General features: G+C 39.7%; 1 protein-coding gene across 1 annotated transcript in view; it reads right to left on the reverse strand.

Annotated features, from left to right (window-relative positions):
- The window catches only part of syt6a (synaptotagmin VIa), a 92096-nt gene that overhangs the window by 9842 nt on the left and 68846 nt on the right, over positions 1–13408 (reverse strand). The window contains exons 2-4 of the mRNA XM_034218195.1: positions 12737–13127; positions 10440–11001; positions 3129–3249 (exon numbers count right to left, since the gene is read on the reverse strand). Coding sequence (XP_034074086.1) covers positions 3129–3249; positions 10440–11001; positions 12737–13127 — 1074 coding nt within the window. The remainder of the gene's footprint in view (positions 1–3128; positions 3250–10439; positions 11002–12736; positions 13128–13408) is intronic.

Below are 13408 nucleotides of genomic sequence, written 5' to 3' on the forward strand. Positions count from 1 at the left end.
GCTAAAAGATACATATCATTTTCAATTGTTTTTTTAAACTGCAATAATTAGAATGAAAGTCAGGCTTATTGGAGTTTGGAGTATGGGTTAATCAAACTTTATTTATACAACAACTTTTCATACACAAGCTAACACAAAGGGCTTCACAAACCCATTCAAAAGCTCAAATGAAAACAATACTGACCCGACTCCCAGTTATTAAAACAAAGCCACCCATAACGTTGTGATTCATTAAAACACTAAATACCGACAGAACACACGACTGAATAAAACAAGAATAAATACAGTTCAATTGAAAGCTAAATGAACAGTCTTTAGTGAACGCTTTCTTCTCCCCTCAGGTTTTATCAATCAATGATATTGTATTTGTACAGCCCAATATCACAAATAACACATTTGTCTCAGCATACAACTCCCTCTGTCCTTCGACCCTTTCCGTGAACAAGGGAAATCCCTTAAACACTTCCCAATTAATAGGGAAAACATTTAAGAAATCTCCCGAGTAGCTATTCAGTGTGTCAAAGCTTTGTGTTTGTTTGAAAGGACCTTTTAATGGATCTTTACAGATTTATGTTACACTTGCATCTGGGGGCAGGCTGTCGTGGGCCATAATAATAAAAAGACACCTCACCATGGCTCTCTGTATTAAAAGGGCACTATAATGCCCATTTTCAGGTATTGTGTGCCTCTACTGTGACATGTCTTCATGCTTTAATGTTCAAAAAGAAATTCCCCCTGCAGGCAACACAGAGATTTGAGCCTTTTCAGACCATTTACATGCACTAAACCCCATATAACACGCTACAGAAGAGAGAAAACCCAAACAGCATAATAGGGCCTCTTTTAAAAGGAAATCGGATCAAAATCACATTTCCTCGCCCAGAGTGTTTGTTTGTTTTTTAAAAGCAACCCTGGAGGACCTGGCTGTCGGAAATGTGCATGAAAGTGCATGAGTCAACAGCTTGTGTAACCACAGAGGATGATAGGACATAGATAGCTTAAACAGCATGACTGAGAAAGCTTCCTGATGAATGCTGTGTTCAATCTTCAGCCGTGTTTCAGTCAGATGTAAGCTGCCCTCAATCTATAAACAACAAACAAGAGCGCTGGCTTTGCAGAGTAATGTGCTCAAAGGCACATTTTGATAGCTATTGTTTTACGATGCACATATTGAAACAATGGCAGGCAGCTACACCCCTTACAACTCTGAGGAATTAAAAGGGGACTCGCATTAAAACGTCATCATAGGGAGGAAATAATGCATTCACCTAAACCTGGGCATTTAATGCAAAATAATTGTCCAATTCAACAAATAGATGGAAAAGTGGAACCGGAAAGTAAAAAAAAACACACCGCCTGCGACTATTTGCTGACAATGTCTTAATATCACAATGTTGAATATGAATATCTGCTGAAACAAACAGAAGGCAGCTGCAGAGACAACTCTCCATTGTTTGTTCACTGAACATCTTCTGGCACATCACATGACCAGTGAAATAGATTTCTGCAGCGATGGCATATTTCTGTAGGCCAAACCTCGACAAAAAGACAAACCAATTTGTTGTTATTGCAAAGAACATTGCAGGAAAAAAGGGCACATCCCCTGAACCCTGGCATTTCATGCAAAGTAAATGTCACTTATTGCAATGTTAATCAGTATTGGAGGTAAAAAGTGGAATAGAGAAACAATCTAGCATGCCCGTAACTATTTGCTGACAATATGTTGATATCACAAGTGTTGAATATTAATATCTGCTGTTCACTTAATATGACATGTTCTAGTGCCTAACAAGTCAAAAGCAGCGCTGCAGCCATGACCTTTTTGCTAAACCAGAAGTTAGCATTGCAGTGGTTCCCTCGATAAAACCTAATTCAATTTGCCATTTGATATTGGATTATTGAAGACAATTGAAGGAAAAAAAGGGCAAATTCACCTGAACCCTGGCATTTATTGTCAAGTAAATGTCACATATTTATCAGAATCAAAGGGGAAATAAGAATGGAGGAGCTATTGTCTACTACAATAAAGAGACCGCCAGCTTCTTTTTGCTGACTATGTGTTTTTCGCAAGTGTTGAAAATATATAACTACTGAAATAAACAGGAAGCAGCTGCAGAGACGACTCCGATGTCCTAAAATAGAGGGCAGGGATGCATCGGTTTTGATTCCACACCTGAAGTGAGCAATATTAGCTCCATCGTTTAAAAGCCAAATCTAATTTTCCATGGATTTTGGATAATTGTAGTTCAGAAAAAAGACAACAATGGAAAATACTTTTTTTACCCTGGCATTTGATGTAAAACAGCACATATTAGAAGTGATGTCAGTAATGGAGGGAAAAGTGGAATAGAGAAAAGCGGTCTTACACAATTAACTGATTTCCTGCAACTATTTGCTGACAATGTCTTAATTTTGCAGTTGTTGAATATTAATAAGTGCTGAACGAACAGAACGCAGCCGGAGAGGCAACTCCCCGCTGTTTACTTAACATGACATGTTTGCAATTGGATATTCAAAGACAGGCAGGTGTGAAGGCAGCGCGTGAGATTATAGAGATCCTCTACACACACACACACACACACACACACACACACACACACACACACACACACACACACACACACACACACACACACACACACACACACACACACACACACACACACACACACACACACACACACACACACACACACACACACACACACACACACACACACACACACACACACACACACACACACACACACAATACAGCTTTAGCACTTTAAAACCTCCAGACACAAGTGCTGTACAGTCAAATAACAAACAACAACATTCAACAAATCCCACAGCACAGCTCACACACACCATAAAACAAGTACAAGTAAAAACAATAGACAATTTAAAAGCAACAATCTAAAATATGTTAATATACGCTAAGGAGGAGAGGTGGGTTTTAAGAAGCGATTTAAAGACAGACAGTGTGGAGGCCTGTCTGATATGCAGGGGGAGATCATTCCACAGTGTGGGAGCCGCTACAGAGAAAGAACACACACGTGCACACACACACACACACACACACACACACACACACACACACACACACACACACACACACACACACACACACACATACACACACACACCTGAGTATCCGGTGATGTCCATGGCCTTCAGGTTCCTGCACTTGATGACAGTGAGGGTGAGTCTGCCGGCAGTGGGAAGGTAGCAGAGGGAGAACATGACCTCCCCAAGGTCAACACTTTCCTGTGGAGAAAAGTGCACACAAGCAAAATCTCTTTTAGTTCCACATTTATATTCAACACTTTAAACCAGAGTCATGAACAGGTGTCTCTTTCCCTCAAGGTCTGCTTCTGGGATGTATACACTTCACTGTGTCTGATATAGTCAAAGGTCAGTGAAGCAGAAAGTGAATACCAGTGATTGAAAGAGCTCTCAGATCTTTAGTGAAAGTAGTAATACGACCTTGTAGAAATACCTGCATTCAAAAAGTCTACTTAAGTAAAAATGGTCAGATATTAGAAGTAACATAACTTTAACTTTAAGCACCAAAAGTAAAACTAGTCGGTATGCAAACACCCATTTTAAAATCGTACATATTATATGACTGGATTATAATTAGTGTTGCATTAATGTGTTAATCACTTTAATGTTGCAGCTGGAGAAAGTGGAGCTTATTTTAATTACTGTACACACCACTTGCTAGTTTGAAGGGCCATAGTGTGTATCATCATTTACTAGCTTATATTTGGGATTTATGATCTTAATAGAGTGACAACAAATATAAAAACTCAAGAATACAAATACAAAAATTCTAAAGTAAAGTACAGGTCCCTCAAAATGATTAATGTAGAACTTATTTACTTTACGAAAGGATCAATACTATATTTGTTTATAGTCTGCTTTTAGTTTTTCAGTCAGGGAAGGCTAACACAAAAATAACTAAATATAAATGTTCTCCTGTTATTCCTCTATCATTAAATTGCAAAAACATTCAGCTTTATGATGGCCTCTTGCTGCCAGAGCAAACCAAATGTAAAATGTTCCTCACAGTTGAGAGAGTAAACCAGCTAATTAGGGCGAAGGCCAGGCCACCCAGAAGTGTATACAAAGGGTAATCTGATGCAAACTAATTCAACTTTGCTATTTTGCATTTTTGGCTTGAAAAAGAGCCGCATTGTGATTCTGTTGTTTGGTTTCTGCAGCTCAGCCTCAGGAGGGCTGCTGCAGGTGTATTGTGAGTGGTGTTGAAAGATAAATGGATAACATGTGTTGTAGAGCACAATGCAGCTGAGGGAACATGTTGTTTGTTGTCACTTTGTAACACAGGACAATACAAATAACTTTTTAAAGGAATAGTTTGACATGTCGGGTGAAAAACGTTGTTTAAAGGGGTCCTATTATGCTAATTCTCTGTCTGGAACCAGAGCCCAGTCTGCTGATTGGTTATCTGACCAGCTCTGTTGTGATTGGTCAACTGCCCTAATTTCCGTACAATGTGTTTGAATGCCAGCCAATAGAAGCCGAGTGTTACATATTGATGTCACTATGTTATGGAAGTAAACAAAGGAGTCCAATGGAGGCATTTCGGGCAGGGGTAAGTGTGTGGGAGAGAAACTTTGAGATTGTACCCTTTAAAGGCCATTTACATGCACACAAACCTACTGTATATAACACACTACAGGAAAGGGAAACCCCCCAAAACACAATAGGGCCTATTTTTAAAAAGGCACAATTAGTAAGAGGAGGTTGTGGCTCAGTGGTGAGTGTACTGGACTTCAAATCAGGGGATAGCAAGTTCGAGTCCCTCTGCAGTCAGCATGTGGGGATTGTCCACAGTACTGAATGTATGTAAGTTGCTTTGGATAAAAGCGCCTAACAAATGACATTGAAAAGACAATGATGATGAAAAACAGCTTATAAGCTAAAAAAAAGTATCCCTTTAAATTGTCAATCCATGAGCCACTAGAAATGTGTGGTGTGTTGACATCTGCAGAGACTCCTTCCCTCTACCTGTATTTTTACTTTTATCATTTTGCTTTTTTGGGGACATTTTGTGGTGTCAGCCTTTATGAAAACACAAATATAGTGAGGCAATAAGCCGAGCAGGTAAAGCTGATTACTAAAAAGAATTGAATCTAGAGTTGGCTTTCCCTCTTTTCACTTGCACTGTTAACCTTGCTGGGAACAATGTGGAAGCTTTGATATACTCTAAAAATTGCATTAATTGTTTCTTTACCTATGGAAATGTCGAGCTTCGTTTAGCTTAGCATAAGAGTAAAAGCATGGTGTGATATGACTGGCTTGGTTCGGTTTAAAGTGCAATACACCAGCACATCTAAAGGCCACAGCAGCAGGGGACTCTGCATCATTTGATCTTATTAAAGGGTTTTATTGAAGAGGGGAAATACTCTCTGAGCTAACAAGCTTTCTGTCATTAGCTCAGAGGGTAATGAGCTAATAAGTTCACTCAGTTCATTCACAAGAAGAACCATATTTGTAAAAAAATAAAAGGCATGTCTCATAACTATCTGATAACAATTCCTCCTTTGTGCAGCTATTCTTATTTCAACAGAGGAGGTTTAATTAAAGCGGATGGTGGAACACACTTTTAAATTTCTGTTTGAGTACAGATTAAAACAGACGAGATTTTATTTGATAACCAGTGACTTTTAATGGTGCTGACATCACATGTTGTTAATCCTTTTTGGAGTCAAAAGTAATGTCAGCTTAGTCATATCTGTTTTGTGTTTTTACTGCACATATTTTATATTTTATTCCTTTCTATTTCAATGTAAATACTGCTTTATTTTATTTTTTATTTTCCTATTATGTTCTTAAAATAGTTCTCTATCTGTGTCTCCAATTTTTTTTTTTACTTTTATGTATGTACCACGACACCAAGTCAAACTCCTCGTACGTGTCAACCTACCTGGTAATAAACCCGTAGTTATGTTATTCAAAGACAAAAGGAGTTTAGGGAATATATCAGAAAAGTTTTCTCTTTCAGTGTAATGGGGCGTGCCAGCGTTTGATTGACCACAGCTATCAGAGAGACAATCTAACACCACAGGGGACGTGTCATGGTGGGACAGCATGTCGTTAGTGGTATTTAAGAGTAAGGGCCGAACCAGCATTTAAATGGACTGGATTAACATTTGCAGGTGTGTTTACATGCTGGTTAGTGTGGGATGCAGCAGAGCGGCTAATTAGCTGTCAAGCCTGCACACTGGTGTTAGCGCTGCACTTTTCTCCGGTGAATGTTTGTTTGGCCGCTCGTTCAACAATAGTGGACGTGTCTTCATGTTAGTAAATTAGGTAAGAAGGAGACTTTAGCAGAAAAGTGGGTTGTTGTTCAAAGTGTGTGGCGTTTGTGTTGAGCGGATGCTGCAGGGTGAGTGTGAACAGTATTTTTTGCGTATTAAAGAACACTGATTTTAATGCTGTATTAAACATTTGACTGTCTGTATTGATATTAAGGGGTTCAATGACACCAAATCCACATTTCAGGCAGAGAAATTGAGGAATTTATTATCCTTTGGTGTCTGATTTTTTTCCTCAATGACAACACAGAACATAGACTATTTGACTTTTGTTGCACTTAAGTTTTGGAAGGAGTCATGCCAGAACAGTTGAAGGTGCCACAGGTGGAAATAATTAAGTGGAAAAACTGGGCTCCACTTCAAGTCCTTGCAGTTATTTGGCTGTCAGTATCTCCTTGAGACAATTTAGGTTAGTTTGGAAGTCATGGCCGACCTCCAGATCAAGTCTTTTGCCAAATTAAATTATTTCCATTGCAGTTTTAGAGTAAAAAAACAAATCATATATTCTGATAATGTTTCCGGTTAATCATCATCAATCAGGAGGAAATCAAATTCAGTTCTTCACCACAACCAAATATCTGACTTTATCAATTAGTGAATGACTCTTGGAAAAAGACAATTCTACTCCCAAGGTCTCAAAGGTTTCCTATACTTTAAATCCATTTTGAGGAAAAGTACAACCTACCTAATTAAATATAAGCTTTTACACTCCTGTTGAGGTCCCTACTGAGCAATTGAGATTCCCTTTTCTCTCTCTATAAACCATTTTAAGATCACATCTAATAATCACTTAAACCCACTGTTGGCCTCCTCCAACACGTCTGTCCGAGCGCCGCAGTGTTAACGTCCTTTCACACGCGATTTGACTTTCTCTGCCGTGGAAGTGAGGGATTTAGTTTGAAGGGTGGAAGGTTCAGCCATAATGTGTGAGCACAGCAGAAATGTCAAGTGTTGTAAAAGCATGAAGTGACACTTTGATTGTCCTTGTAGAAACACAGGCTGTTTTGGTGCCAGTCAGTGTAATCTGCACGGCATTAATCATACGAAGTCAGTCTGTCCATCGGCTGTCCGCTCAGTCAGACACTTTGGACCAGATTGAAACATCCATATCTGTAATTATTATATATCATAAAATGACATTTTGTACAGGATGAACAAGCTGATTTTGACCCCTTTAATATTACTCTAGCACCTCACATGTCCTGTGAAATGTAGTGATGACATTTTTTCTTTGGACAGCTATCAGTGCACTCGTTCCCCTCGACAAAAAGGCAATATTTCATTTGATTTTGGATTATTGGAGAAAATAAGTTCTGTGGCAAACTAAAATGTTATCGTACTGGCAAGTTTTGATCAGCAAAAAAATCACAAACAACACTTTTAGGAATAAGGAAGCTAAAATGCATTCGCAAGAGCCAAAAAGCTAACGTTAAAATATAAAATACTGTGTAAATACAAGATTCTCATTTTAGCACCCACATACAAAATGGCCACAATCATACCCTACGGAGATATACTTTATGAATTACTTGGAGATATACTTGAAACATTTTTTTATTTATGAATTGATCGAAAAGGACTTCGGCTTTAGCTATAGTTTTTGCTATGTGCTAATTAGCCAATGTTAGCATGCTAAAACGCTAAACTAAGACATTGCTCAATTTGAGTCTAACAGAAATGTAAAGGCAGTATATGGATTGTCACATTTAGTACAGATATCGTTCCCATCAGGATAATCTTTCATAACTTCTAGTATCTTTTATTAACTTCTGTAACTTCTGAAACTGGACTCCGTGTTTAGCGCTAGTTTGCAAATATTAGCAGCTAAGATGGAACATGTTATATTGTTGATTAAAACATTTAGCGTCTAGTAAAAAGATCCACTTAGTAAGTCATTAACTGTACATTTCATTCATTGCATTATTTATTATACTCTATGGAGGACTTTTTTTACAAAGAATGATTGTGTCTTGGTTTTCCTGCTCTTGATAAATTGTCTCCTCCATTCATGCCCCTTTCCAAAAGAGTTTGAACACATGAGTGATCTGAAGTCAATAAGTGGGCTTTTCTACACTCCACCAGATTCTTTATCTCAGTGAAGCTGAGTTGGTGTTATTGATGATTATCGCTCCTTGATCTATGAACTGAGGGCGGCAGCTGGCTCTTTTCTTTCTCTCCTCGTTCTTCTGCTCACTATAGGTTTCCACTCATTAAGAGTTAACAGTGTTTATAAATCGGCGTCTTTATCTTACCCGAGTCATTACACTCCACTTCTTGTTTGTTTTTCGTTTCTGCTGAACCCCACCATCGTTGCCTATCTTACATCTAATGTGAGCAAGGAATGTTGTCGTAAAATTGTTCGGGTGGTTCAATAAAGTTTGTGTGCCTTCTGCTTTTCTGCCTCCTGAGCAATAACGTGGAGATTATTGAGCAACCCTTGAAGAAGTTCAAATGTAACAACTGGAGGTGAGGAAAGTCAGGGATGAAAGGGATGAGGAGTGATTAGGGCTCCAAGGTGCTAACATGGTGCCTGGACGAAGAACAATTTGTTCCAGAAAACAGTCTCTGGACATCGTCAACAAGTAACAAAGCCAGCAGGAGAATAATTGTGTTGGAGAGCTGTGAGTCAGAAAAAGGCTTTTATGTTTGAGAACACCTTTGCGTCTCCAGCCGGTCATTATGTGTATTTTAAGGAGTGACAATTTCGTTTTTCGATGAGGAAAAAAATAACTGTGTCTGATTATTGATAATGTTTTTAATGATAATTCAAATGTAGTAATTGGATTCACATTATAGGGCAGCGTTTTAATCCCCTAACGTACCCCTTTCCCCCATAAGAAAATGTTAATCAGACACACGAGGAAGGTCTCTAAATCTTCCTTTTTGAATTAAAAAATGTTAATCAGTTTACTATTGTATTTTCCTGATATTTCAATTGCATATATAAAATGCTGCTTACTGACGCGAAGAAAATGATGGTGGAGGAACCCTGAATGCTTTATATACTGTTATCTTTGGCCTAAAAGTGGTGAAAAGATGACGCTATTTTAATAAAACTCTAAATTTGTTCATGAATGTGCGCAAGGTACAAAAGGCTAGTTGTAGTTGAACGAAGATCTAAGGATGTGGTGGTTAAAAATCTCTCTCGCTTTACTCTGAAACGGCTGGACAAAAAACTAAAGAAGCAGCTCAACAAATGACATTAGGCTAAGATTGTCACTTTGTTCTTTAGGCCTTCTGGGAGTTGTGTTGATCTGCTGTTGGATTAAGAGCATGCTCCTCTTTGCTGAGAACTGTCAAGCCGACTGACGAACACTGCTTGTGTTAGCCACTAATGCCAACTCAAGGTAAGCCACAAAACAATCCACTCTAGGCCAGCCATTTATTTCCTTAATGTTAGAAAGCGAACAGACCCTAAACGTAATTACAGAAACAATTACCAGTCTCTATACACAACCAAACAACTTTGTGCCAGAAACAGACCACTATCTGAGATCTCTTTTTTGTCAGCAAATTAAAACCAAAATCTTGCATTGTGCTGCTGTACTTAATGTACTTTAAACCTTCAACCGTAACCAAAGTACCACATAGATAACTTCAATAAGAAAATATAACTACCTGGCGCACGCTAGCACTGCTTGAACTGGTCATTGTGTGACAACAAATAAACAAACCATTTAGTCTAAAAGTCACAGAATTAGCACATCAACTTCACTCCGTCTGCTTTTTCTTTTGCCACAACATGATGCTACTCCACTAATAATAAATCTAGCTCACTACAGTATCATTAACTTTTGACAGCAGCCATGTGGGAAATCAGGCCAAGGAACTGCTCAAACTGTAAGACGGACGACCAACACTTCTGACATGCCAGATATATCCATTTGTCCAACAGGCCGACATTCAGCCAAAAACACCAGTCCAAAGGCTTTACTGTCCCTCCAGTACATTTCCAGTAAGCTATTGACCCCATGGTTAAAACAAATAACTAACATTGATTGTAATTCATATGTGGAATCACCAGTCAATGAGAGATGCGTTCGATATAAATGTCTCTATAGAGTCAGTCATTCGATACGGAATCTATAAGAAAAAAAGCCAATAGATTCTTACCGTGCTGGCGTATTGGATGTCCCTCCATATGTTCGTTTCCCTGGAGAGGTCTGATGTCTCAAACAAGTTGTCCAGCTCCACCTCGCCGATCATATCGTGCCGTGAAAAGCGGTCAAAGTCAAAGACGCTCATGTGGAGCTTCCTGATCGCCAGCTCGTCGTAAGGCACAGGAAACTGGAAGCTCTCGTTGAATATGGGGTTGAGCATCTTCCGGTGGACGCGAGTCTGGAACTTCTTGCGGTCGGGCAGCAGGTACACCTTCACATAAGGGTCAGACGTCCCACATAAGTCCTTGGCAGGGAGGTCTGACGCCTTGATGATGTTGACTATGAGCGCCTCGTTTTCGTAGTCGTACTTGAGAGAGAAGTTAATCCTGCCACAGTTTTTGCTGCTGCCGTTCTTGGACGAATCCTCAGACTCCAGGGTCTTCTGTTGGTAGAGTTCTGGCTGGATGCGACCAATGCTTGTGGGCCTATCGTCATTGTCCGGCGTGTAGTCGTACCCCAGATCTAGACTACCTACCTGCATCTGCCTGGGAAGGTGTCTTTTGAATGAATTGTGCCTGCAGGAGAGAAGGAAAGAGAGTGAATGACAATGTCTTCAATGGTTTTTGAAGAGCAGTGAAGACGAGCAGGGAATATAAAAAAGGGGAGGTTGAATTCAAGAGAGGAAGCTTTGAAATGTACCAAGCTAACTACCTATAGTGTCTCCTTATATCACCTTACTTCTGGTTGAGTTTCAATTGATTCAAAACCCAATAAGCTCAGTAAGTTGTTTCCTGAGTTAAAGGACAATCGCTTGCATTTTTATTGTTTTTACAAATGCATGAAAACAATTATTCGAGGAAGATTGCCTGCTGTTCTCAATCCACTTTCAGTCTTATATGCTTGCAATACCGATTAAGAGTCAGTCTGCTTTGCATTAATACCCTGTTTAGTTTTCCATTGTCTTGCTTCAATGTGGAATTGTCTGCTGTGTTGTGGTTGGAATGCAAAATACTTGAATTGTGTTTGTGTTATATAAAAAGCTCAAAGTAAATTCAAAATGATGCCCTACAGTAAATGTATAAAATAATAACAACAACAACAACCTAAAAAGCCCAGTGACAGCCCAAAGTGCACCAAATGAGGTCATGGGGGGGGGGGGGGGTGAACGACGGTTTGCTTTGTCAGGACCCTAAAAGGACATGTTTGCTGCTTAAGCCTATTTAAAAATAGATGTGCTTTTTTAATGCGTAGTTGTATAAGCAGAAAGGACTGATGTGCACTTAATAAAATGATAAAAAATGTTTGAGTTCCGCTGTTCGTACTTCAGCAAAATGTTTTCCATTCTTATTGCAATAATTTTAACGAAGAAGTAATCACTTACACTTTCCATTACTACTCTCAGAAATGCCTCAAAGGCAACACAATCTACATTATCTCTAATAAGTTACTGTTGAATCTACATAACATAGTGGAAACTAAATTGCTTGGATGGACATTTCTTCCCTCATTAGCGCTTCATTAACTGATGTAGTGCCAAGTCACTTTGAATTTTCAGATTTACATTTTATTCTTGTTAGGTTAATGGATCTTTTTTGCCACACGATTCTACTGTATCTCTTAAACGCTGTCCGTGCGTGCAGGCATGCGTTCTCGTATGTATCCCTAAGCATGTCCACACATGAATAAGCACATCGTCTTACACACATAATAATTGTTGGGAAAATACTGAATGTACTTTTCCAATATCAGAGTACACATGATAACAAAAGCCCTACGTAGCTGTGTACATGACAGGATGTATTGAAGAGCATCAGGACTGTTTTAGGCATATGAAAGCTATGTGATTAACATGGTGATTCAGCCTCTATGGAGAGAGGCATATGACTGTCATGTTTATTGCTTACGTGGAGCTAATCTGAACTAAACATTGAATACTGCTTTGAACCGGTATTCCTCCATCTTGTGACTGTGATACTCGTGTATTTAAGGCATGTGAAGGACACTGTTCTGGGAACTATTTGTCCCGCAGCTCTGTATGTAATGACTACTTCCATTCTTGAGAGGATAATAAATACATGGATCCTGATATTGAAGATAAAGCCGGTGACGAGTGATTTTTTTTCTAACAATAATACATTTCATTTTTATAGCACACTTTAAAAACAACCTCATCTCAAGGTGCTTCACAATGCTATAAGGAGAAAATAATAAAACAAATACAATTAAAAGTTATCTAATGAGCATATTGAATAAATAAAATAAAGGACAGTCCGTCAAATGAGGTGCGGAACATGCGTGTTTGTGACTGACCGAGTGGAGGAGGCGGGCTCGGTGGCCTGCCTCTGCATGCGCGTGGTGCGGCGCAGGAAGTGCTCCCTCATGGAGAGCTGCACCTCGGCGGGGATGTCGGGCGACGTGTGGCTGATCTTCACCGCCGCCTCCAGGAAACCCATCGAGCCCATGGGGTCCTTCACCTTCTCTGTCGCCATGGTGACCGGTGACTGCAGGGGGCTGGGCAGCAGGATGGTCGGCTGAAGCGGGCAGATCTCGGGGTCGCAGGTCAGCGTGAGGGAGGGGCTGGAGAGATGGGCCTTCGTCTGCAGAGGCACACGGCACAGCTTCCAGGAGACGAATGTAAGAAGGCCCAGAAGAGCCAGGCCGCAGAACAGAAAGACGCCGAGCAGGAGGCCGAAAGAAGAGCCTGGTGGGGGGGGGGGGGAGCAGCACACAATATGGAGGGACAGATGGTGATCGCAAGAGAGGAGAGGAGAGAAAGAGAGAAAAAGACAGTCTGTTAGGACAGTGTTTTCAACAGTTTTTGAACCACGTACATGTTTTACATTATCCCGCAGCAAACAAACAACCAATAAAGTTACTAAAGGACACATTGTAGATTAATCCAGCTTATATGCGTACGTATAAAGATCATTCTATCATAAGTCTCGCAATTTGGCTCGTAAATTCAGTTCGTAAATAACTAAC

This window comes from Gymnodraco acuticeps, unplaced genomic scaffold (assembly GCF_902827175.1).
Source record: "Gymnodraco acuticeps unplaced genomic scaffold, fGymAcu1.1, whole genome shotgun sequence".
In the NCBI taxonomy this organism is placed as follows: Eukaryota; Metazoa; Chordata; class Actinopteri; order Perciformes; family Bathydraconidae; genus Gymnodraco; species Gymnodraco acuticeps.